Here is a 25968-nt window from a genome sequence, read left to right as displayed (position 1 = left end):
GGTACCGATATACACCTGCTTTATTGCTATACTTCCATGTAGACCAGCCTGAGTTAGTTTTAAACTGACAATATATTTATTCCAAAAATGTTAAATGGTATTTTACTCCCCCTTTTTTTGTGATGTATTTGAAAAATTTAATTTGCAATTTTTTTTATTCGAAGTTGTAACGAGAGAATGGTATAGATGGTATTGGATACGAAAAAAAATTAGAAAAGAACTTATGATTTTTTCCCCCGGTGAGAGGGGAATGTTCTTGAGGTCGATATATGGTTAAGTGTTTTTAATACTCTATGTCTGGTTTCATAGTATTGTCCCCTAATCAGGGTCTCCACTGTTAGTACTTTCGTACTAGATCTAGTACTTTTATAACTTTATTAGTGGTTTAGTACAGATCTAGTACATTTTTCTTTAATATAATAATATTATTGTAACTCCAATATGTTTTATTATTAAGCGTAATTATTTTTAAAAAACTATGGAATGTATGTGTGTGTGTGGTGTGATATTTAAGTTTGAGCATTGCAATGTCATAATAACTTCCTAAATTGTTAAAAACCATAACAAAATTATAATTTAGTACCTATTTTTTTAATCTAGTATTTTTTTCTCGCCTAAGTTGGTACGAAATATTTTTTCCTTGTGGAGCCCCTGCTCCTAATAGTTTTCTTCTATGATCTTTGTCTTGATCGTTGTTATTGATATCTTGGAATTTGCACTCTTCATAAAATTGTAATATTTTCGGGAGGATTCTGCTGAAATACGACACTGAAGTGATTTTATGATAAGTTATTAATCTTAACACTGAAATTAGGTAAGTGACAGTTGATTAGAGACTTAAATTTTTTTGTGTAATGATCCTTCGGTGTGGTGACTTTTGTCAGCCATTTTGTGAATATATTTTGTGTTACACAAAACTATCATTGTTACGGGCTTATTCCTGCAGAATTTATTGAGTGAGTTGAATGTGTGTATATCGCAGACTAATTGATTAGTCATTAGTTACATTAAATAATTAAATTTTCTTTGTGATAAGTCAAGATAATAGTGAAACACGTTTCGTGACACTAATACGTCGAATGACGTGACACATTTTCATTATGGAAAGTTTACGCATCTTCAATTTTACACTTTTTTTTTGTTTAAAGTTATTGTACGTAATTATTGGTGTTTGGAGATTGTTATAAGAGATGGGGACAAAGACCGAAGACGATTTTGGACAATAAATTAATTTTTAACAGCATTACCAAAATACGTGTTTATTACATGAACCTATTAGTCACTTTATGATCACTCTTATTCTCATTCCATCAACTCGCTGATAGCAAGACAAATGGGGAGGAGTATTGTTTAAATTTCCATAATATTGATGAGTCTCCAAGATGGCGTCGATTACGTCATTACAACCCCTAAATTCCTACCGGAGAACTGCGGTAAAATTGTGGATTTGGGCGGGAACAATAAACACTATTTTTCATTTATTTAATTGTTTGAACTCTATGCTTTTAGGGTATCGTTAACAAACTGGAATCCCTCCTGCTATAGTTTATTTTGTGATACAGATATGGGTAAATATTTACCACCGCGGTAAATGCTAAAAATCCGAAAATACTTTTATTCTATGCTCTTTCACTTCCTCTTTTCAAATCAACCGGCGGAGATAAGAAATTCCAAATACTTTAGGAGATATGGAATTTTTAAATTTTGAACATGTAGAGTAGCGGTATTTGCGAAAAATTATTCTAAAAATCTGAAATTACTTTTATTATATGCTCTTTCACTTCCTCTTTACATTAAAACCGGCGGAGATAAGAAATTCCAAATACTTTAGGAGATATCGAATTTTTAGATTTTCATCAAAATACCTGTGAATTCAGGTGGCCACCATTGTTTCTTGTTTACGAGACGAGTATGATTTTTGGTAAATCTGTATTGTACGGATTAGCGCCAAAAAAAATCGTACAAATATGAAATAAATTTCATTATATGCTCTTTTATGTCCTCTTTTCAAAACCGCCTGCGGAGATTAAAAATTCCAATTACTTTTGGAGATATCGCCGTTCTTATTTTGCAATACAAGCCCTATGTAATCATTCAACAGGCGCCATTTTATATTTTGCCGTGTGTGCGTGAATGCATAAATAACAGAAATTTTCCATTAGGTAAGGTTAGTTACATGATAAATACTTCAAAATAAACGGAAATTAAAAATAATATCAATTAATGTTACTTGTATAGTTTTAAGTATTTATAATGTAACTGACCTGACCTAACTAAACGGGACAAAGGTAGATTAGGTCAGGTCAGCTACAGTATAAATACTTTGAAACTGAACGGACATTAAAAATAATAAAAATTAATTTTAATGGTTGTTTAGTTTTAAAGTATTTATAATGTAGCTGACCTGACCTAACAAACCGGGAAAAAGGATGAACAGTAGGAACTCACGTAATTTTCTTTTTACGTGATGTAGTCGTTCAACTACGTCGCGAAAAAAAAAAAAATCATACTTGTAAACAAGCAACAATGGGAACGCGGGAAGCCTACGATTCACTCATCCTTCTGGACATACCCGAATACTCACGTTGGCAAGCCTTCTTTCAACAGACGAGAGGCGAACGCCCGATCGTGCATCTTCGGTTTTTTTTTTTTTTTTGTTTATTGTAAATAAATATGCAACTCATGAAAACTAATGGTCAATTAGGTATTGTTAGCTATATTATAAATACTTGAAAACATTGTGGATGGTTGATTTGGTTAGGATAGCTACATTAAAAATACTGTGAAATCATGTTAACGGTTTCCTAGCGCTGGATAGCTACATATTAAAAAGTTATTTGCTAAGCAACCATAAAATGATTTTACAGTTTTTTTAATGTAGCTATACTTACCTAATATAACCAACCATCCACAGTGTTTTAAAGTATTTTTAATTACTTCTTGCTAATTTTAAGAAAAGAAGTCTTGCCAACGTGAGTATTCGGGTATGTCCAGAAGGATGTGTGAATCGTAGGCTTCCCGCTGAACTCCGCATCAGTGCACATCACGAAAATTAAAAAATTCCATATCTCCTAAAGTATTTGGAATTTCTGATCTCCGCCGGGTTTAATGAAAAGAGGAAGTTAAAGAGCACAGAATAAAGGTATTTTCGGATTTTTTAAAAACATTTTTAAAAAAATCGCCAAAAAATGAATATTAAAAAATTCGATATCTCCAAAAGTAATTGGAATTTTTAATCTCCGCAGGCGGTTCTGAAAAGATGACGTAAGATAGCATATAATGAAAGTTATTTCATATTTTTACGATTTTTTTTGGCGCTAATCCGTACAATACAGATTTACCTGATTTTTTTCCGCGTAGGTGAACCAACCATTGTTGCTTGTTTACGTTTATGATTTTTTATTTTCGCGACGTAAGTAGAACGACTACATCATTTTCTACTAATGGCAAAGGAATGTACCCGCCTCTAACGTATCTGAGTTTTTAACGTTTCAAATTTTAATGTTTTATTTGTTGCGCAAGTAATAAGTAAAAAAATTACGTGAGTTCCTACCGTTCATCCTTTGTCCCGGTTTGTTAGGTCAGGTCAGCTACATTATAAATACTTTAAAACTAAACAACCATTAAAATTAATTTATATTATTTTTAATGTCTGCTTAGTTTGAAAGTATTAATAATGTAACTGACCTGACCTAATCGACCATTTTAATTAATTAGGCATTCACGAACGGTAAATCAAGACGCACATAAAGTTCTGCCATTCCCGATTACACCCGAACCATTTACCTTCGGCCAACCTCGGTTTTATTTATTAATATTTATATTTCTCTGTTTATTTTAATGTAGCTATACTAACCTAACTAACCGTCTATAGTGTTTTAATGTGGCTAACCTAACATAACATAACTATAATAAAAGTATTTTCAGATTTTAATAGATACTCCTAAACAAGCAACAATGTAGTCGTTCACCTACGTCGTGGAAAAAAAAAATCATACTCGTCTCGTAGAACAAGAAACAATGGTGGCCGCCTGAATTCACAGGTATTGTGATGAAAATTTAAAAATTCAATATCTCCTAAAGTATTTGGAATTTCTTACCTCCGCCGGTTGATTTGAAAAGAGGAAGTGAAAGAGCACAGAATAAAAGTATTTTCAGATTTTTAGCATTTTTTTTGGCATCTACCGCGACTCTACATATGATGAAATTAAAAAATTTGATATCTCTTAAAGTATTTGGAATTTCTTACCTCCGCCGGTTGTTTTGAAAAGAGGAAGTGAAAGGGCACAGAATAAAAGTATTTTCAGATTTTTAGCATTATTTTTGGCATCTACCGCGATTGTAAATATTTACCCAGATATGTTATCATCAAAATGACATTAGGTACAACTTAAGGCGGAATTGTGAACTTAATGCGTTTGAAAATAAAAGTTGCGGAAAAGTCGTAAATTTTGAGTAATAAATTACCCGTATTGCAAAATAGACTAGACGGGGTGGGACTGTAGTCTACTTCACGATACCCAGAAAATAAAATTAAATACTGTTATTGCAAAATAGACTTAACCGGGTGGTACTTCAATTTGCTTTATTATTCCGAGATTTATCTGGAAATTTTCTCTTTCACATAATGAAATGCCAGAATCTAAACCGGGTAGCTTTTCATTCTTCCTTAGGACACCCTAAACACATAATATGCTGCAATGAAATATGAAAAAAATATTGCACCAACAGTTATTTCGCCATGACTCCATTTTCCCCTGCTCATCTCGTTAGAATGTAACATATCACATGTTAAACTGTTCCGTCATCAGACTTGCCTCTTTTTGGACATATTTTAGTCTCCACCTTTTCTCTTCAAACCAATTCCAATGTTGTTTATTAACAATTTACACGCACTTGTTGTGATTTTTCATATACCTAGCCTATATTTTTTTTAATCTTCCATTAATGAAACAACGATTTTTACTTACCTCACGATCATACATGTTTAAACCACCAATAATGTCACAAAAAAACGATCCTGCTAATAACAAAACAATAACCTCCAGTTTTACCAACTCCGTAACTTCCATTACTTAGACACTACCTACAATCAAAACATTGCCCTCCAGTTCCACAAATTTTTTATTACTTCCAAACTCTTCTTCCCCTACCTCTATGCCCTACTAATATATAATTAATTTACCCTCCGTTTTACTCAACCAATCAGAAATCTGGTATCGTAAACAAGACTTGACCCGACAAATGTTGAGTATCTTTGACTTCCCACTGATACTAGATATCTTGGCTTTATTGGGGGCTTTTCCGAATTCACCGAAAGTATGTTTTGAAACGTACTGATATCTGAAAGCGATATCAGAAGGGGTGATTGTACTGCAAGGTTAGTATGTAAATAAACAAATTTGTAAAATTCTTAAGTTGCGACTTTTCATTGATTTAAATAATAAAATTCTGAAATTACCTTTTACGAACACCTTAGGAAACTGAAGATCATAGCCAGGCCTTGAAAAATATTTGGATGGCTCACCAGTCAGAAGCATCACGGATTGTAATCTTATGCCAATACCGTAATACCATTTATTTATATTTAGGTATATATTATTACACACACACACACACACACACACACACACACACACACACACACACACACACACACACACACACACATATATATATATATATATATATATATATGCACCAGTCTGTTTTGTTTCTGTGTAACAATGTAACACAATAAGAAATTAATTGAAATTTTTGTACCACACTATCCTATTTCTTATTAACAAATGGACTCTCAGAGGCATGGTGTTTGTGTCCTTGACCATGCCTGGTAGTTTTGGTACTGAAATACCATTTATCTATAGCCTTAGAAGGTATAAATTGTGATATTGTTGGTCCATTAAGATTCACCATGTCATCTAAACTATCTGTCTCTAAAGAGGATCTGAGTTTGTTTTTCACCATATTCATCTGGCTGAAACCTCTTTCACAGGTAGCTGTTGAAACTGGTACATATCTGCCAACTTGTGCGATTTTCCCGTAATTTGTACGGAAAATAATTCATATTACGATTGTACGGAAATTCGGAACATCTTACGATTTTTGTCTGTTCAAAAATGCAGTATAATATTTTAGTGCCCAAATAAATGTACCGTTTAGCAGCATTTGTTATTGTTTAACAACATGACGTCCGCGATAATATGAGAATAATGGAGTCAAAGAAAAATCGTTACGAAAAGAAAGTAATTTTTGTAAGTTTCGTTGGTACACAGCAGGCTGGATGGCAACTGATCTTGCTAATCTTTTGTGCGGAAGAGTCATGAAAGTAATTTTTGTGAGTTTTGTTGGTACACAGCAGGTTGGCTGGAGACGAGTGATAACGACTTAACCTTTTATGTACGAATGCAGTAATATTTTTTAAGTTAGCGCTTGTACAAAATGTAATATAATATTATTTCATAATGGCTACGAGTAGTAAAAACCAATATGGATAGGTGTTTCGGTCATCTTACACAGAATTATTTCCTTTCATTACTAAGAGTGAAAAAGGCTCTAATTTTGCGTTTTGTAGTGTTTGTCGTTGCGACATTAATGTTTCCCATGGCGGCAAGCACAAAATTTCCTATCACGTCAAGAGCTTGAAACATGCGAATAATGCGAAGTTTGCAGAAGAAAACAAATAAATCAGTAGTTTCTTTTCCGTGAACCGTAACAGTGACAGTGATCTGATTAGGGCGGAATGTTATTTTACAAGCTTTTTAGTGGAACATAACCTTCCATTCAGCGTTGCCGACCACACCGGGCATTTGTTTCAAAAAATGTTCCCAGGGTCTGATATCGTAAAAATGTACAGCTGTGGGCGCACTAAAACTGCAGCAATAATAAAAGAAATGGCTTCCAATACTACTACTTCAGTAGTAAAGTGCTTGCAAAGTGGCCCTATACACTAGCTACTGATGGAAGCAATGACACAAGTAATAACTGTAATAAGTTATATCCTCTTGTGGTAACTTATTACAACACTGACTGCAGGTTAGTAACTAGTTGTGTTTTGGCCATGCCTTCATTGGAAGGTTCTTCTACTGGTAAAAATATTGGGTAGTTAAGTATTGCTATCAGAACTTGAAAGTATGAATGCCAATTCATAATTGTATAGGTTTTGGCTGTGATAATGAATCAGTTATGATTGGAGTTAAAAATGGTGTTATTTCTGTATTAAAAGAAAATCAGCCAAATTTAGTAGTCATAGGTTGTCTGTGCCACTTAATTAATTTGGCTGCAGAAAAGGCTTCTGCAAGTTTGCCTGTGAGGGTGGAAGAAATACTTTTAAAAAGAGCTAAACATGCTACTGTACAGAATATCTGCAAAATTCCAGTGCACAGTCAAGTGGTCTTAGGGAATAAGTTACTGTTTTTTTCCCTACACTGTGTGTTTGTGTGGCAGTTTTGTGTACATATTAACATTAACTCATAATTAGCAAATTGAACTACATTGGCAAGAAGTGATATTTTTTTTTCTGAACTGATAGTAATGACATGCTCTAAAGTGAACTTAATTTTATGATTTGTATTCCAAAGGGAAGAAACTAAAGGACTTATGATAGAGGCCTATCTCGGTAAGAAAAAAAAATATATACATTAATTTGTGTACATGTGTATTAAATCATTTATTTTGCATTCAACCTGTTAAGCTTTAATAAATTACAGTAATTTTTTATTTAACTTTCATATTTTGGGTAGAGACGTGGTGTTATCAATGCAAAATAAACATGTGTTTTCCGGATCACTTATTTTAAACATCGCGCCTGTTTTACGCTACCTATAGATTTGTTAATTTGTAAATCTTACTGCTTGCACTCCTAACAAGTTGGCAGGTATGCTGGTAAAACAGAGACTACTTTGAGGAGCTTCAAAAGTACAGGAAACCTATCACCATTTGACATTGCCTCCCCCAATAAATCTGTTGATGACAATCCTTTAACACACACAGGGTGTCTACTGACCCTGGAAAACCTGGAAAAATCAGGGAATATTGTAATCAGGGAAAAATCAGGGAATTTTGTTAAAAATCAGGGAATTTTTGTTTGGTAGGTTGTAGTTGTCAATACGTTTTTTGTTTATTGATCTGCTTGCATTGGTGTAGCATCAAGTGTATCGCGTCCCATTATTTTATTTTTGGATGGAAAATAACGAACAGTTCCCACGTCCATTTTCTTTTATTTACCATCGAATTCGGAAGTGGCGTTAAATCACGTGATACAAACTGGTTCAAGCTGGTCTGTTATCCTGCTGATGTACGTACTGCAGCATGTGCTTCCCACGTTCGGATCAGCATGTGCTTCCCACGTTCGGATTATACCGACAGGTGTATTTAATTTTAAGTATCTATGGATGCCCTCAACGTAAACTGGGCATTTTTGTTAGCTTTGAAAATACATATCACAGACACTTTTGGTGAAGATTCACCATCGTTGCTAGAAATTGGTAGCTGTGGACTTCATACGGTCCATGGTGCTTTCAAAACTGGAATTTCTGCTATACAATTGTATGTTGTTAGTTTTTTCAGGCACAGTTACTATTTGTTTATGCATGTACCTGCAAGGAGGGCAGATTACATTAGAATAACTGGATCAGAGCTTTTTTCCAAGAAATTTTGTGCAATCAGATGGAATACTGCAGTTGCTGAGCGTGCCATGAAAACTTTACCCCACCTAAAGAAATTTGTTAGTGAAGTTTCTATTTCATCTGTGTCTTTCAGTGTAGTGGAAAGTGCTCTTGAAGTTAATCTTCTAGAAGTAAAATTGACATTCTTCTACTCTGGCATCAGAGCTGGAATTGTTTCTTACAATGTTCCAAAGTGAAGCACCCATGGCACCTTTTCTCTATGATTCATTGGTAGACATTTTATTAACTTTGGCAGGAAAGTTTTTGAAACCAGAGGTACTGAAGAGCTTTAGGGAGAAACGCAATGTATCTCAATTGGATGTAGATAACCAGGAAAATCTATTGACTGCTAACAATATCAAGTTGGGTTATGCAGTATGCCATGCCATCAAGAAAGAGAAAGTACCATTAAAGTCTGTCCTGTTACTGAAAAATGATGTTAGGACTTGTCTAAAGGTTATGGTAAAAAAACTCAAGACAAAAGTCCCCTGAAGTACAAACTTACCAAGGGAATTTCCTGCTTATGTCCGTCTGTGGCTTTAAATTCGGGTGTGAGGAAACAGCGTGTGAAGTACAGTTTAGAATGTTGTCTTCAAAACAGGTGGCTATCAGGACAAGAAGCTGATAACATTGAGTGATCATATCAGTTGGTATGTTCCTCGCAAGATTCTGAAGCACTGTTCTCGTCTTTTTCTCGAGAAGACTGGCGCTTTGATCAATTGTGGATGCTCATCCTTAAGGCACATACAGTAGCTGCCAAAACAGGCCTTCCAAAGTTTGTGAGTATGATGTTGGTACTTTCCAATGGAAATGCATCATTGGAAAGAGGATTTTCAGTGAATTCTAATCTGCTGACTGAAAACTTGCAGGAAGAAATAATGAACGCACTAAGACAGATGTACGACTTTGTTCAACGTTCTGGAGGTGTAGAGCATGTTGATATCACCAAGTCCATGTTACAGTATGTAATAAATGCTAGTTGTAGGCGTAAGGAAGCCCTGCAAACAAAACAAAAAGAAAAGGAAGCTACAGACAAGAAGAAGGCAGAAAAAGAAGAGTTGAAGAGGAGATCAAGGCATTGCAGTTGAAGAAGCCTCGAGTGTTGGATTTGGCTTGTTCTGAAGCAAGTGCAATAGACGCAAAAGTTGAGTCACTGCGAAATTGATGGGAGCTTCCTTTTACTTATGTTTTTGCAAAAGTTAGTGTGTGAAATATTTGTAGCAGCATGTTTTATTTGCCATCAATTGAGTCACTTTGGCCACGTCTGGAAGAAGGTATTTTTTTTTAATAATTTAAGTGAGTTGAAATATTTTGAAACCCGTCAATGTACTGTTATGCAGTTTTTTCAGTTTTGTGGAATGTCGTAATTGTGTTACAGAAAACCTGGAAAAATTCAGTTTTAGACCTGGAAAACCTGGAAAAATCAGGGAATTTCATTTACTAGATCTGGTAGACACCCTGCACACACCTTAAATTCATACCATTCATCCAGGGCTTTTTGAAGTATGTTTTCTTTGTCACATGATGTCACGTGGCTCAAAATTATCATTAATTTATTTAATTATTTTATTTGTTGGAAATACAATTTTAAATTCTTTTCTCTAGTTTGGGACTTGGTTTCCCTCACGCTAAGATGGTGTAAAACCTTTGTTTGATTTGGGTCTCCGCGGGGCTGGAAGAGTGCGAGTCTTGCACGTCTTTGTCTGGGAACGCAGGCGTGACCGCGTTTCAGCCAGGCCAGCTGACACATTGTTTGCTGCAGTTCCAGAGAAACGCGTGGCAGACTTGTTGTGTTGGTAGAATTGGAGGTGGCAATGTTGATGTGTGTTTGTAATAATGTGTGGATTTACAAAGTTGCAGATATTTCTAGTTTACCTGTGTAGAGTGTTTATCGTGGTGGGATGATCCTGATGGCTTTATCCTTATAAATACTGATCCTGTGGTACCTGTTGCTTGCTGTTTTAATTCGGTACATAGAAATATCATGTAAAAAATAATTTTGACATAACAAAAAATTACGATTGTTTAAAAGAAAATTAAAAAAATTTGCAGTATACTTTGACCAATTGAATTAAAACAGCAAGCATCAGGTAGTACAGAATAAAACAATCAGGAACAGGGGATAAAATTGTATATGTGATGTGGAAAAAATGTACTGTTAATGTAGGTAGATTCATGTAATCGAACAGTTGCTAAAAGTGATCAAAGAAAAAGAAAAAAAACACAAGTAAAAAAATAATGCGGGCGGTTGCATGAATTCACAGGTATTGTAATGTAAGTTATTAAGTCTTATTCCTCTTCAAGCAGAAGCAATTAGAAAATAGTCTTTTCAGGATAAAATTTGGGTATGAGTGTTCACGATACCTTCGGAAATAAATTTTAACTTATGGGGAAGCTGTGACATCCGTTATTTAATGGTTTTGATAATGTATTTAGAAGTAATATAATCATGGTATCGAGAAGTAGAATTTTGTGATATCAATTTATGAATTGGTGAAAATGTGTTCCTCGAAAAAATATCTTATGGCATTGTGAAGTAGAATACAGTCCCACCTGGTGTATTCTATTATGCGATACCCATAATTAATAATTAGAAAATGAAATGTTTCAAAATGTTTTGTGGGTATCTGGAACTAGAATTTAGTCCCATTCAGTCTATTCTAGTTTCAGATACCAGTATTTAAATTTTTGTAAATGAGCAGTTTCAAAATATTTTATCTGTATCTTATAGTAGAATACAGTCCTATCTGGACTGTTCTATTTTACGGTAACAGTATTTTATTCCTCATGATTTAACGACATTTATCGCAACGCTGATACTTGAGAATCATGAAAATTTGTAATAAATAGAACATAGTTTTATAGTTCACGATACTGCGTAAAATTTTAATTTCTGCAGGTACGTATTATTTCTATGAAAAATTCAATCGAGCGGGAGAGATCGTATTCTAGTATACGATACCGGAAAATTAAATTATTATAAACATGACGTGTGTGAAAATTTGTGTTTACAGTTTCCTGCACAAAATCCTCATATTTCCAGACATGTCCTGAAAGATTGTAGGGGTGGTATTGATGTATGCGATGCCATCAGTCCTGGGAGAGGGTGAGGCAAAAACATTAAAAATGAGATAAATATTGAAATTAAATTAATAATTAAAATGTTTATAACTGTAAACTCCAAAATATTGTTTTCAAACTTGATATCCATTTTTGCAGAAAAGCTTCTACTTTCTAAAATTACCACTCCTAGGCTGTACCACAGGTGTTATGTACAATTTTCATGATTTGGCTATGTTTTTATACTGGTTTTATTCTGTGTAATTGGATCTAGGAAAATGAATACAGTAGAACAGTGTTATAACATTTTTAAGGGGTCAAAAAGAAAAACAGTATAAGCAGAAAATCATAAGTAGGAAATATCAATTTAGCACTTGTCAGTTGAAATTTTTACCAATGGACTCGAGGTATACACCAGCCCCTCGAAGTAACGCTGTTCGATTGCTCTGTTTTGAAGTAACAATGCCAATTAATTAGGGCATGATTTGAAGTAGCGTGGTCATATATTCGAAGTAGCGCTCTTTTTTATCCACATAATTTATTTTATTTTCATACGTGCACAATGTAACAAAAAAAATGCAACAAATTAAAAATAACAAGACGGCACTTGTAACTTAAACTTATGACGAATCAAAAAAAGTTATTACCTTTTTATGTAATAGTTATTCGCTTCCATCGCATATTTTTAAAGCCTAATTAAAATTGCACAGTAAATAATATTTCGTAAATACATTTTCCGACGCCTACGTGTGTTTAGCTAATGTTTATACATACTACGCCGTCTTGCAACTCGGTAGCAGCTCTAGTGGGAAATGCCGGAAGCTTTCGAGGCTAGTTCACATCTTGCATGACAGGCTGCGCGACTCCTAGTCATGCGTACACGAAGTTAGTTCAATTATGCTGCCTGTGATTTTAATATAGTATTATTTTAGGTTATTTGAACTTTAAATGCAATTTATAGATTTATATTTTTCTTAAATTGTATTTAGATGTGTTAACAGTATGTAAATACGTACATTTAAACGAAATAAAAGTCATAAAGGGAATATTAAAAAAACTGATTTCAATGGCTGGAGAACCAATTATTTTGAATAACATGCACTCTTATGGCAAAAACGTTTTTGATTAGCGCTCTATTTTCCTAGAACTAATTAGAGCGTTATTTCGAGGGGCTGGTGTATAAATAAATTTAATGTGAAAACCACTCGTGGATACACTATACTCAAATTTCTTAAACGAAATAACAATTTTCCTTCAACTTCATAATGCTTTTAGGTTTTTTTTTAATTTATGGACACACTGCCACATTTCTGTAAATTGTTTCACAATTCACAACGATAGTTTAATTCTTTCACCATTTGAACATGTGTCCTTTGTGTATTACTATCTATGCATGAAATAAATTCAAATTTTTAAGAAATATAAAAAAAAAATTATGAATCTTTGTACCTTCGCAGAACTAGATTATTGTAGAACTTACGTATATCCATCTGAAAACACGCCAGAATGGCAAGGAGTGGAATAATTTATTTGGTTTTCTAAGACTAAAGGTGCCTACACACACAACTACCAATATATGTACCTTAGATATATAGAACACACTAAGGTTTTCAATTTTTTCTCTCTTGAATCTTAGAAAACAAACATAAGCAGGAAATTTGTTCAAATGTTATCTGCATAGGATGTACAAAAACATTGTCTTTGTGGGTAAAATGTAGGGACTGAGCACTTTCCATGTTTTACACCTACTTACATTTCATCTGTAACAAAGTTTTCTGCATGCAGGTTTTAGTTTATTTGTTGATGGGAAAGTAAAAGTATTGGGAATTGTATTGTTTAAAACTTTAACCCACAGTCAACTTTCCTGTAATCTGCAGTGGCCAAGTGTTTTAGTGCACACACATGGGCACTGATAATTGGACTTTTTATTGTCTGCTTGGAACGGAAATCTTGTATCTCAGAAATTGCATACTTCACAAGAAATTGTGGTTTTCTCACTTAGCGTGCTTTCTTTTTTCCTCGCCAGGACACAGAACATACATTATCAATGTCATTTTGGCTGACACATTCGAGATTCAAGGTTTTCTACTTTATAATGCAGCGTGTCGGTGATGGGGTACGACGCACATGTTAATTTTTTTTTTAAATCTGAGGTTTTAATTTTAAGCCAACAATTTAAGATTTGTTAAACTATTTCATTTTGTCCATAAAAGGTTTTTTTATATGGTTGACAATTTTCTAGATCATTTTCAAAAAACAAAAAATTTGACTTTTTTTTGTAGTCATTCCTAGTGTCTGGTTCTAGTTCATTCCTAATCATCAGGACTTATGATATTGACTTTCCTGGACTCTTCTAAATATGTTTAATGTTTTACAAAAACATTGGCCTTAATTTGACAATGTGATAAATTTGAGCATATATTTGAGTGACGGGGAAGTCTTGTTTGCTAGTACTTTGTCTAACAAAAGAAGTTTTATCATTTAATTATTAGTTTATTTTGGCAAGCGTACATTTTAAGGTTAAAATTACACATAATAACACCCAGTAACATGACCTTTTTCTTCCAGAAAAACCATCAACACTGAATGGCTCTGCAGGATTATTTGTGTCTGGAAGGTCAGGAAAATTTGTTGAATTAAGTTCTGGAAAACTTGGAAAAGTCGGGGGATTTTAGAACTCCAAGCTTATACAACCATGATGTACCTCAATAAGCCCTCAGGCATAAAAGGGAAACATCTCAAGTAAAATAAAGACATAATAATTTAAAAACTTCAAATACACCTATCCCTCACTTAGCATGTCTTCTGATTGCACGGATTCATTTAGCGCGATGTTAATTTTACTGCCCCAGTCTTGAATAGCACGTCTGTAAATTTCAGTTAGAGCGAAATCTCCACAGTCAAAAAAAAAGTCTGGTACGACGCCACGAAGTCTGTTTCAACTGTTGTAAACAACAGATGTGTCGTGGGATACAGTTAGCCAAACAAGGAGAGAAGAGATGCGCGCGCAGGTCTGACTACGCTATCGACTGTTGTACAAACATCAGCTATGGCAAGTTAAATTGCAGCTATGGAGTGTAAAGGACCAAATGTTTTTACGTCCGCGTGTATGCCGCCGTGCCGTACCGTTGTCGTCTGGCCACAGACCGGGCCATGAACTCAGTCTAGCCTGTGGCAAGGAATTCACACAAACAAAAGAAACGTCAGCCCATTCAGCTGCCAATAACTGTACGTGCTTGATCACTCATAATGCATCGTGTTCAAGTATTTGAGACAAAACTAAAAGCATTACAGCGCACAGATTGACATTAAGGCCACACTTATGTTGGTAGCACTTCAGTTTTTAGCAAGTCAACTGTGCGCATAATTTTCTTTTAAGGATGTTTTTAAATGTTATAACCTTTATCTGCTAGTCTTTGTCGCCGCAAGGTACCATTTATAAAATTGTAGGCAGCGCTACTTGGCATCATTCATGTTTGGCTATGTTTCATCCAGTATTGAGCGCGCACACATAGTCGAATATCGATACTGATATCTCGCTGATTGCATGCAACGTGCGCTCTCTGTCTCGTACCAAGTTTACTACTTTTGATAGCCCGTACTCTTTCGTGGTGTGTACTACGACAATAGTTATACGTTAGTTCAGGCTCACATTTGTGTCACAGATTTTGTTTTTCTATTTAAAGTTGAAGAAAGGTGTTTGTTGCATGACTTATTAATTTAAATTGTTTGGCGTGCTTTTTTATACTCTACTTTTTAAATAAACGTACTTTCCATGAATGGGTTATGTTTTTAATAATAACTTTACATAAAAACAATTTTTTTTTCCGCATAAAAATTGCACCCCTACTTTTGAAACTTGATCTTATTATAAATTTTTGGCCAATGATGTGATAATAACTGTAAAAATTTTAATTTTTGAAATATTAAATGTAATTATTCGGACTGTAATAACGGTTTCACTGCCAGTAAAGGATGGATTGGAAAGATACATGACGTGAGTTGAAGGTCACACCCGGGCGGGCAAATCAACCAGCCGAATGACAATAAAGTACATAACCATGTATCGCCCGTTACGCGGTGTCGTATTTGTAATTGAGTGTTATTCTACGCATTTATATTCCGTAAAGTATATTTTCCTATACATTTTTGGAACACATAATTAAATTAGCCTTGCTATTTATGCTATTTATAGCATTGAAATTTATTTTGTTATAATTTACATTTTATGGTTCTTTTTAAGATATTAATTGTATTTCCATGCATTCAACAATTCCATTAACACTTGAGTGAGTTGTTTTCACTATCAAATGTTAAATATTTAAGTGTAATTTAAAGTATTTTGTACAATTAAAGTCACACATTAAAATGAAAGGTAAAATTAGTAAGTTATCAATTCTCAACTAAAATCAGTCCTGTAGAGCGTGGACCACTGGGTACGTTCAAGCAGTACTTGTCAGCAAAAGATAATAACACATTATTATACTACCAAATTCCATCTGTACCGAGTCATACTATCATGATTGGGATCGTGATTCCGGGATTTGATTTTAAATCTAAAAATGAACAAGTTAAGAATGTTTTCTTTACAGAGGATATCCATTATAATACTAAAGAGTCTAGATCTGTCAAAACAATGTTCGTTGCGCTTAAACTGAAATTAGTTCAGGGACTTCTATACGGCGTATCTTCGGTTGATGGGGTAAGGGACCAAACCTTGATGTCGGATAACCACGAGACGTGTAGGCTCTCGGAGACTCCTTGGTTCAACACGTCAAGGACTGCGGTAGTTGTGCAGCTCCTCCGTCCTTCCGGATATGGGCTGCGACAGGACTGGACTGCGCAACGTTCATCCTTCCTGGGCACGAACTGTGACTTCTCATTTTGACAGCATTCTTTTTTCTTCGTATTACAAACTGTATTCAATCTTCGTAGTAGTCATAGAATATCACGTGAATTTGACGATCTCTTGAAGACGGATTTCCTACCATTACTATTCTTAGAAATAATTATTTAAAATCTTGGTATTTGAGTATAATCTTCCGTAGATTAAATATAGTTATTCTCTTACAAACTCAACTACTATTTGAAGTAGCAGTTTTTTCCAATCTTCGAATAAATGTATTAAATTATATATCAATTTCAAAATGTGTTGCATTTTAGCTGCTGTCTCGATCAAGTCTCCATTCATTCTAAAATAATATTTTTTCCTCACTAATAGACTATTTTCTTTAGTTTGTTTTAAAACGGAAGATAATAAAATTACTGACCATTTCTGACGTGTTTATCTTTAAATTAATCGTTAATTCAAAATACTACTGCTATACTAATTTTGACAATATTTAAAAATAAAATAAACATATAGAGTAATACATAGACAAACAGTAATGAAAGAAATTTACAGTCTGGGTTGATCACAGAATCCAAATAAACATAAGAAATGAAATATAAAGAAACTAAATAAATATTACATGAAATTAAATATTTACTTTCTATAAAGCGTAAATATTGCCTTTATACATCGTCAACTCAAAAGTTTTTATATATATATATATATATATATATATATATATATATATATATATATATATATATATATATATATATATATATATATATATATATATATATATATATATATATATATATATATATATATATATATATATATATATATATATATATATCACATTTTTATGGACACAATGAATGCCATAATTTTTCACATATCTGAATACATTTGACAACAGCTGTTGTGTCCATCCTGGTCCCTAGGCCCACTGTTGCCCATTGACATCTGGTCCTGGCATGAGGGTAACAAAGTGCTTTGAGTGGTGCTTCGAGCGGTGAGCGCACCCGAGCGCGGTGGCTGGTGTGACGAATGACAGTGTAATCTGACCCGGACCGCATACTCTCTCACGCATCTCGTGCGTCCCCCTCCCCTGCTTACCGCTCGCCATGCGCCGGTGCGTGGGAGTCAGTCGTAGCTCGCCTCTCATCCGCGACGGACATGTCTGAGAGCTACTGCGCGCTTCGCCGCTAGCGACTCGTGAGTGGTTCGCCGTTTAGCAGCCAGTGCCTTAACGACATAGACCGAACTAAATGGCATCTCGAGCGGCCGACAGCTCGCGGGGTTGCTGTTGTACTGGCCCCCTGTTGTAAGCTACAAGGTGAGAACCTGTTCACTCCCTGAATTTTAGGCTGGCCGGCGCACTCGTCACGACAGGGAATCACTTGCAACAGGATTCAGAAAGCCAGGTGTCGTTACATTTTTGATACAACCAACCATAACTGCAAGGGGTGGGGAAAAAAGGGGGGGCTTGGAAGACACAAAAAACTTCTTAACTTACTATCTAATAGGCACACCATCGAATCTGTTCTTATTGTTTGTTAATAGTAGATTTGTCTGAAACAATTATTATAAAACGGGATTGCAGCAAGGGGATTGAATATACTGGCAGGATACAAAAAAAATTCATAATTCTTTAGTAGGCACACCATTGAATTGATTCATCTGTTTGTAAATTGTATAATTTTTATCTAAAATTTGTGTCTAACACAATTTTTGATAAAACAAACCATTGCTGCAAAGGGATGAAAAGAAACAAGAGTAGAATAAAAAATTAAATCATAATTTCCATACCATGTACACTATTAAATCTGTTCTTATTCAATTTCCTAAATTTTGGTCTAAAACTTTTGTCTAAAGATAAATTTTACGTAACCAAGTATTATTGCAAGGGTTGGAAGTGTTGGAATAATTTGGTTTTGAAACATTTTTTCCCCATTTATTGTATGTTAGAAAGCAAACATTATAAGCAGGAAATTACACTATTTATGAATGTTATATGCAGGAAATAAATACATTGTCCTTATGGGGGAAATATTGAGACTTTAAAAATGTCATTATAAGCAGGAAAACATTATATGCAGGAACATTATAACAGGGTTCTACTGTATATGGGCTCCACTAAATAAGAGGAAGTCACACATTAAATACTTATTCATACTAGTGAGCTCTGTGGTACAGAATTCTATAAGTAATGTTCATAACCTGATAGTAACACTTGCGCTATTATGAATGTCTGCCATTAAAGTGTTATGTTTATAATTTTTTAGGGATTGTATCTTTCATAAATTGTATTTATGTTTCAGAAATGGCTGAAGAGTTTGATGTAGAGGCTATGTTAGAGGCACCTTACAGAAAAGGAGTAAGTTTATTTTATGTTTTAAATTTGTAAATAGTTTTAAAATTAATAAGTATTAAGTATCATTACATTAGGTATGGGGATTTTGGGAAGCAGCAAAAATTAAAGTGAAACTAGTTCAAAATATAAATGATAAAATAATTTAAGAGAATGCATTAATAGTAAGATTTATATTACAAATAGGTTGTAACTAATAAACGTTTTCATAATCCACTTTTCTTCAAATCCAAATTTATAATTTGAAATCACTTTTTAATTTATTTAATAAGGCTGAGTTTACACATGACTCTTTTAAGTACCAAGTGATTCTCCCTAGACTGTACAAATATTTTTGTATTTTTTTACAATAGTGTGCAATATATTAATAAGGAAATGTCAATTTCCTTGTAGCTTGCAGGTAATAAGGAGTAATTCATCAGTATGCCAAACCTCTGAACATATTTTATCAGTATTCTTTATTACTAATGTTTAGTGGAAACTTTATGCAGTTATAATTTTGGCTGTGTGTTATTAAAGTTATTAATTTAATGCCATTGTATTCAATTATTTCATACTTATTAAAAGAATTAACCTTTTTTTTTTATATCTGTATTACCTTAAGAGAGCTGTCAACCTAACAAGCATGCTTGAAAATGAATGCAATTATCATGATGGATAATTTAATGTGTGGTTTAAAGTTTATCACATATTATTTATTAATGTTGTGAGATGACTATCAACAGCGATGAGCCAGGGTGGTAGCCACCATACATAAAAACAAACAAACACAAAAAAATTACAATTAACAAATACAAAACAAAATGAATTAAAACATTGACACTTACAACAGACACACAATCTGAAGTTATACCTAGTGTGAATAATTGAAATATAAAGTAGAAGATAATACAACTGGAAATATAATGCATTACAACACCCTGGAATATACTACATGTAACTAAGGTAAATACAGAACATATAATATTATTTAGATACTTACAGTTAGTATCCATAGATTGCTATAAAATTTTATATTAATATATGTAGAAGGCAGGGGCGCAACAGCAGGGAGGGGGGGGGGAAGGGTATTTTGCCCCCCCCTCTGAAACCTTGAAGTGGGGGCAAACGGGGGCAAATAAAGAGCTGTGTAATCAGTTTTTAGATAATAAAACTGCTTAAATAGCACTATTTTCCACCTTGATATACCAATTTTTCCCCGGGGGAGGACCCCCGGACCCCTCGCTTCAATAGGGGGATCGATGATTATAAAAAGGTATATTGCCCCCCTTTTGGAAATTTAGTTGTTGCGCCCCTGGTAGTAGGTACTAACTGCAATACCCGGCGTTGCCCAGGCTGAACACAGGGTGAAGGGGACCTTTTTCGAAATCAGATGTAGTTAGTAATTGTCTTCTTAATTTGAATGTCAAGTGTGAAAATTAATTTATATCACTTTCGGATCCCGACAGACGTTTGCCAGTTTATAGTTATGTACCTGGTCTGTATGTAATTTAGACTTTATAGAGCATTATAGAAAAAAGCTGAAAAATAAGAGATTACTAATATTGAAAAGATTCCATTATCTAGGTAATGCTCGGCCTGCATTGCAATGCCTCATTCAGTTTTGTTTTGTAATATGTTTGAAGTAGTTCCACATATACAAATCATCTATCCATCTATATATATCTATATATCTCTCTATCTCTATTTATCTCTTTATATCTACATATATACTTCCCACTATCTCTATATCTTCTATATACAGTAAACTCTCGATTATCCGTGTTAATTGGGACCTTCCGATGCGGATAATTGAATGCCCATAAAAAAAACGGATAATCCGTTTCACCACTTAAAAATGGTGTATTTACTGGCAAAAGAGTGTCTCTTCAGCAGAATTCTATGAGTACAAGCAAAGGCTTTGTATACCGTGTCCCAGCTTATAGGAACCATAAACAATACTGGCACTGTGTTGCCGCCATCCTTCTCCTGTCCCCTTTATTGCTACGGGAGGGGGGAGGGAGAGCGGCAGCAGTCCCAACTCAGCATCTCCCTCCACCCTTTTAACGACCTAAACCAAACATACAAAGCATTGTCAACATCTGCGTGGGTAGATGTTTTCATGCTTTTACGTTTAGAAGGCCCTGCAATACTGTCTGATCTACTAGCAAACTGCAAAAGTTTTTCTTCACTTTTATTAATGTTTCGCACGGTTTGGATTCCAATTTCATATTCCTGTGCTAATTTCGCGGCAGTTTCTCCTTTTTTTAACCTGCCCACGTCTAACTTCTCTGCTATTGTCAGCACTTTACGTTTCCTTTTACCAGACATGATTACAAAAACAAATGTGCCTGGGAGAACTGATGTAAATTACTGCGTGAAAAATGCCTCTTCCAGCAGTCAGGAGTGTGAGAAGGTAAAAGAGGTAGAGGGACTTTTTTTTTTTTTTTTTTAGCGTGGCGGGGCGCTGTGAAAAGAACGCTCTTGAAAAGAAAATGAAAAAAGGGGGGGGGGGGGGATTTGAGCCGGAAGCAGCAGCAGTCAAGGCATTCCTTTTTGGTTTAAAGTGTGACAAATTGACGGGTGAAGGTGGCGGGGGAACGAGGGTCTGAAGTATCAGGTAAATAGCTTTCTGACACAGCAGTAAAAAAAAAAAAAAATGCAGCGCAGTTGTGGCGTAGCTACACCCTGTCATTTTTTTTTACAACTTCATAAAAAAATCAAGCACGGATAACCCGAAAACCGGATAATCCAGGCCCGGATAATCGAGAGTTTACTTTATAAGTCTCTATATAGCTCTAAACATCTATAGGTATATCTCTTTAACTAACCCATTTCATTCTCTATACCTCGCTCTATCTCAACTTATCTCTCCATCTCTATCTCATTCTCTCTCTATCTCTCTTTTATATTTAAATAAATTGTCATGCGTGCGCACTTATACAACAAAAACAGACGAAGGGCCGCTATATAAAATGAACTAAACACATTTTTTGACACGATTCGTGCTCCAACTATTGAAAAATAGTTATACCATCTCAGTAACCTTCATGGGCATGCGCATAACAAATCACCAAAATTTCATCGCAATCAGATGAATGGTATAGGAACGCATACGGCACAAACAAACGAAAATTAAAGACATGACAAATGCATCAAACGATGGTGCGTTTAAAATTCAAGACAACTCTATCTATTGACGAAGTTAAGAACAAAATTGTTATTAGCTCCTTTATTTTGCTAGCCGCTGCGAGCTACACTAAGCGGATTGGTCTCAGCAAGGAGAAAAATATTAATTTGCCAGACCTTACTATGTGAATGATCGTGTCAGACATAGAGAAATGACACTCACTCACTATTTGTATGTCTATGACCTATGATTTTTTCTGTTATAAAATGAAATTATCACTTTAACTCCCTTAGGGATGGAATTTCATATTAGTATAGGGTCTATGTGTTAACCCAGGTAATAAGATAGCTGTAGGCCAAATTTCATTCAAATCCATTCACAAACTTTTGCGTTTATAATATTAGTAGGATTAAATAATTTAAGGAAAAAACATTAGAGCATAAAGATGATTAATCTTTGGATGCTGAAAAAATAATTTTTTTAAGCATAAATAAAGGTAAGTTTTATCTTGTGTTCTTTTTCATGTTTTCATTTGATTTTTGTTAATCAGATACAATTTTGTCATTTGTTTGGCTGGATCACTTTATTTTGCACTTATCTCATTAACTTCTTTGAAGGTAAATTTTGTGGGTTTTGCTGAACTCTTCAATTTTTCGAAAATACCTAATATAAAAAAATTAACTGAGTGTGAACGAGAACCAAAGATACTGATAGCAAAATAAGAATGGATAGCATTCACAACAAAATAATATCTTGATGGTACACAATGAACAGAGTTGTAAAAAAAATGAAGTAAAAAAACCTCTTTCCTTTAGTTCAGTTTAACTGGGTAATGCAGCTATCATTTGTAAACATATTTTGTTCATGTTACGAGACCATCTCTTACTGCCATATTACATAATTTCAAACCGGATACTGCCATATGAGCTTGAAAGAGAGCAGATGGAAGTCAGTTTTTATTGTCTGTTCATCATGTTACATAATTTCAAACCGGATACTGCCATATGAGCTTGAAAGAGAGCAGATGGAAGTCAGTTTTTATTGTCTGTTCATCAATCACTCAGCGCAGATGGAAGTCAGTTTTTATTGTCTGTTCATCAATCACTCAGCCTTCAATATTGGAGTGTTGTGACTGTCAGTCTAGTATAATGATTTAGAGTGACTTAGGGCCGGTTTTATGACCTCCGGCTAAAGTTCCGGCTAAAATTTAACCGCAGGCTAGCTCTTATTTTGGTTTTATGACTCCCTGTTAACGTCTACCTTCCAGTTAAAGTTCCGGCTAACCTAGCGGGTGGATGAACCGGCCGCTAGCTGCTTAACCGGAGGCTAAGCAACCGAAAATAAAATGGCGATGTATCAGGCGAGGTTAGTTGTTGATAGTGATGATGACTATTTGAGGAATTCTATTGAATATTTGCAGGATGCGATGGAATAATTTATTACCAAATATAAAATGCTTCGCCGTATTCGTCAAAGTTTTATTAAAAATTACATGACATGAAAGTGTAGTCACGCTTTTCTATTCTCGTCGAGTCGTGTATTATTATTTGACTTTAATTGATCACAAAGTACATAAACGTATGCAATGTATATAAACTTAAATGTTCCTGCTTAAGAATATGTGTAAATAAGTGAATTTTAAAATTGCAAAACGAGTGTTATTATTACCTATAAAATGCGTGTTTTCGTTGGAAGTTGTATCTGTGAATTTTTATTTGTAATACAGTGGACATATGCCGGGAATGAAATGCACTTCATACGACTTCAGATGTGGTTATAATTCAATGAATACAATTGAATGTGAAAATAAATGTTACCCAATTATCCCTTCCTTATCTTACAAACCTTTAGGTAGGCCTACTTAATATCTACCTTCCTACGCAAGTGCAAAACGAAAACAGCACTGGAATTATTCTGTTTCCCGTATCCAAGTTTATCCCTTGAACCTATCGGCATGACCCTTTATATGTTGGTCTTGTTTTACATTATACTTGCTGTTTTAATTTAGAATGTTGAAAAATCCTGTACATAACACAAAATACCCAACATATCACGATGCAAACAAATTATGTCAGGTCTTGTAAAAATGTTTTCTTTCGTATACATTTTACAATCATAATTATTTCCCCAGTGAATATGTCTAGGATCTCTCGACCTACTACTAAATTAAAACAGCAAGCATCCTATACCACAAACTAATTCCATCAGGATCGGATTAATTTGGATACGTGATACGAAACTATTAGTACAAAAATGAAACCTACACCAGTGAAATGAAAATCGACAAGTATTTTCCCGAAACAGGGTCTATATTATTTGATTATGAAATAAATTTATGAAAGAAATAAGGGTTCTCTAGCAAAAATGTCATCCCTATTTATTTGTTTGTATCTATAGAATTACTTCGTTAGTTTTGGCTTAATATTTTTATTTTTTATTTTATTTATTTGTATTTGTGACATGCCCACCGACAGCTGAAACACTTTTATGGTGGGCACGAAAAAAAAAAAACTAAAATACAAAATACAGAAAACACAAAAAAAAAAAGCTTATAACAACACAGAAACACAAATACATAAACAAGACAAACAAAGATATATAGAAATAAGAACAATAACAACTAGGTCATTAACAAAAATAAAAAACAAATACAAACATAATTAATACAGGTAAAATCAAATTATTAAATGTTAAGAGATATTGAAGGAAAAATAATATAGCTATAACCTAACAAAATCATGAGTTTCAATACAAGAGTAAAGTTAAAAACAAACGGTTTTGAATCGTAAATTGTAATTTTATGGTTTAATACAAAGCAGGTTTGACGTCGAAGTAGTTTTTGGTTAATTTAATTATATCTGTTGCAAGATAAAGTTCGTGGCATATTTATTTACTGCAGCTGTAAACATTCCGAATCACAATACAAACAGCTGACTAACATTCTACCAGAAAAAAAACTGTCTTGCAACAAAAGTTACCAAATTCTGGTTTATTTCATTACCAACACACCCATTATTACACCACACGCTTCGTCAGGTTCCGGTTAGCCAACTGCAGGCTAAGTATGGGTCATAATACACCCCTTGTTCGTTAACCGGAGGCTAGCCTAACCTGAAGGCTAGCTAACCTGAGGATTTAGCCGGAGGTCATAATATCGGCCCTTAATCACGTTCCATTCCTAGATGTTTTATAATACGTTTTCGATATCACTGTCTTATTTAAAATGTACTTCGTACATTATTCTGAGTTTCAAGAACGAGCGCTGCAGCAATGATCAAGAACCACTGTTGGTAGGAGCAAATTAAGTTAATTTTGAAAAATACTCTAGTTGACAGAAATTTTCTCTAGATTCAAATTTTTACTTAACTAGTAATTGTTTTTAAGTAAGTACCCTTCTGGTTCCAACTAAACATTTTCAACCATTAAATTTTTCCTTTGATAAAGTTAAATGTGTTATTTTGGTACTTAGTATTAACACCACTGCAGCTACAGATTTGGAATATTATAAAATCACATTAAGGGTTGGTTAGGTCAGGATAGCTACATCTTAAATTGGTAATTCCTAAGCAACCATTAGATATATTTTATAGTTTTTTATGATAACTATAATAAACCAACCAACCGTCCAAAATGTTATTTTTAGCGCAACTTCTGCTGCGTTGGTGTTAGTACGCAAGTACCATTATTATAATAGTAAGCCAAATTATAAGAATGTAAATCAATTTTTTTATCTGCCCTTTTTTGTGTAACATTTGTGTTTTAAAAGCAGAAATTTTGCCAAATGATGACCCATTTTTAATTACTTTCGTGGTGTACTGAAAATTGTTTTTTAAATGAGATACACATTTTTAATGATTCAGAGTGCTACAGTAAATCAAATGAAATTATGGTTTAGTACTTAAAACTTTTCACTTTGTTCAACGCTGTA

General features: G+C 34.1%; 1 protein-coding gene across 2 annotated transcripts in view; it reads left to right on the top strand.

Annotated features, from left to right (window-relative positions):
- Positions 1–659: 659 nt before the first annotated feature.
- The window catches only part of LOC134542406 (RNA-binding protein 39), an 80208-nt gene continuing 54899 nt past the window's right edge, over positions 660–25968 (top strand). Inside the window, exons 1-2 of one of the 2 annotated variants that reach the window (XM_063386619.1) lie at positions 660–814; positions 18882–18937. In XM_063386619.1, coding sequence (XP_063242689.1) covers positions 18884–18937 — 54 coding nt within the window. In that variant the 5' untranslated portion in view covers positions 660–814; positions 18882–18883. Of the gene's footprint in view, positions 815–843; positions 957–18881; positions 18938–25968 lie in introns of those variants that run through there. The other variant, XM_063386625.1, reaches the window with a different exon arrangement.

The sequence above is a fragment of the Bacillus rossius genome, chromosome 1, assembly GCF_032445375.1.
Source record: "Bacillus rossius redtenbacheri isolate Brsri chromosome 1, Brsri_v3, whole genome shotgun sequence".
Lineage (NCBI taxonomy): Eukaryota > Metazoa > Arthropoda > Insecta > Phasmatodea > Bacillidae > Bacillus > Bacillus rossius.
This window is presented reverse-complemented; position numbering and strand designations above follow the sequence as displayed.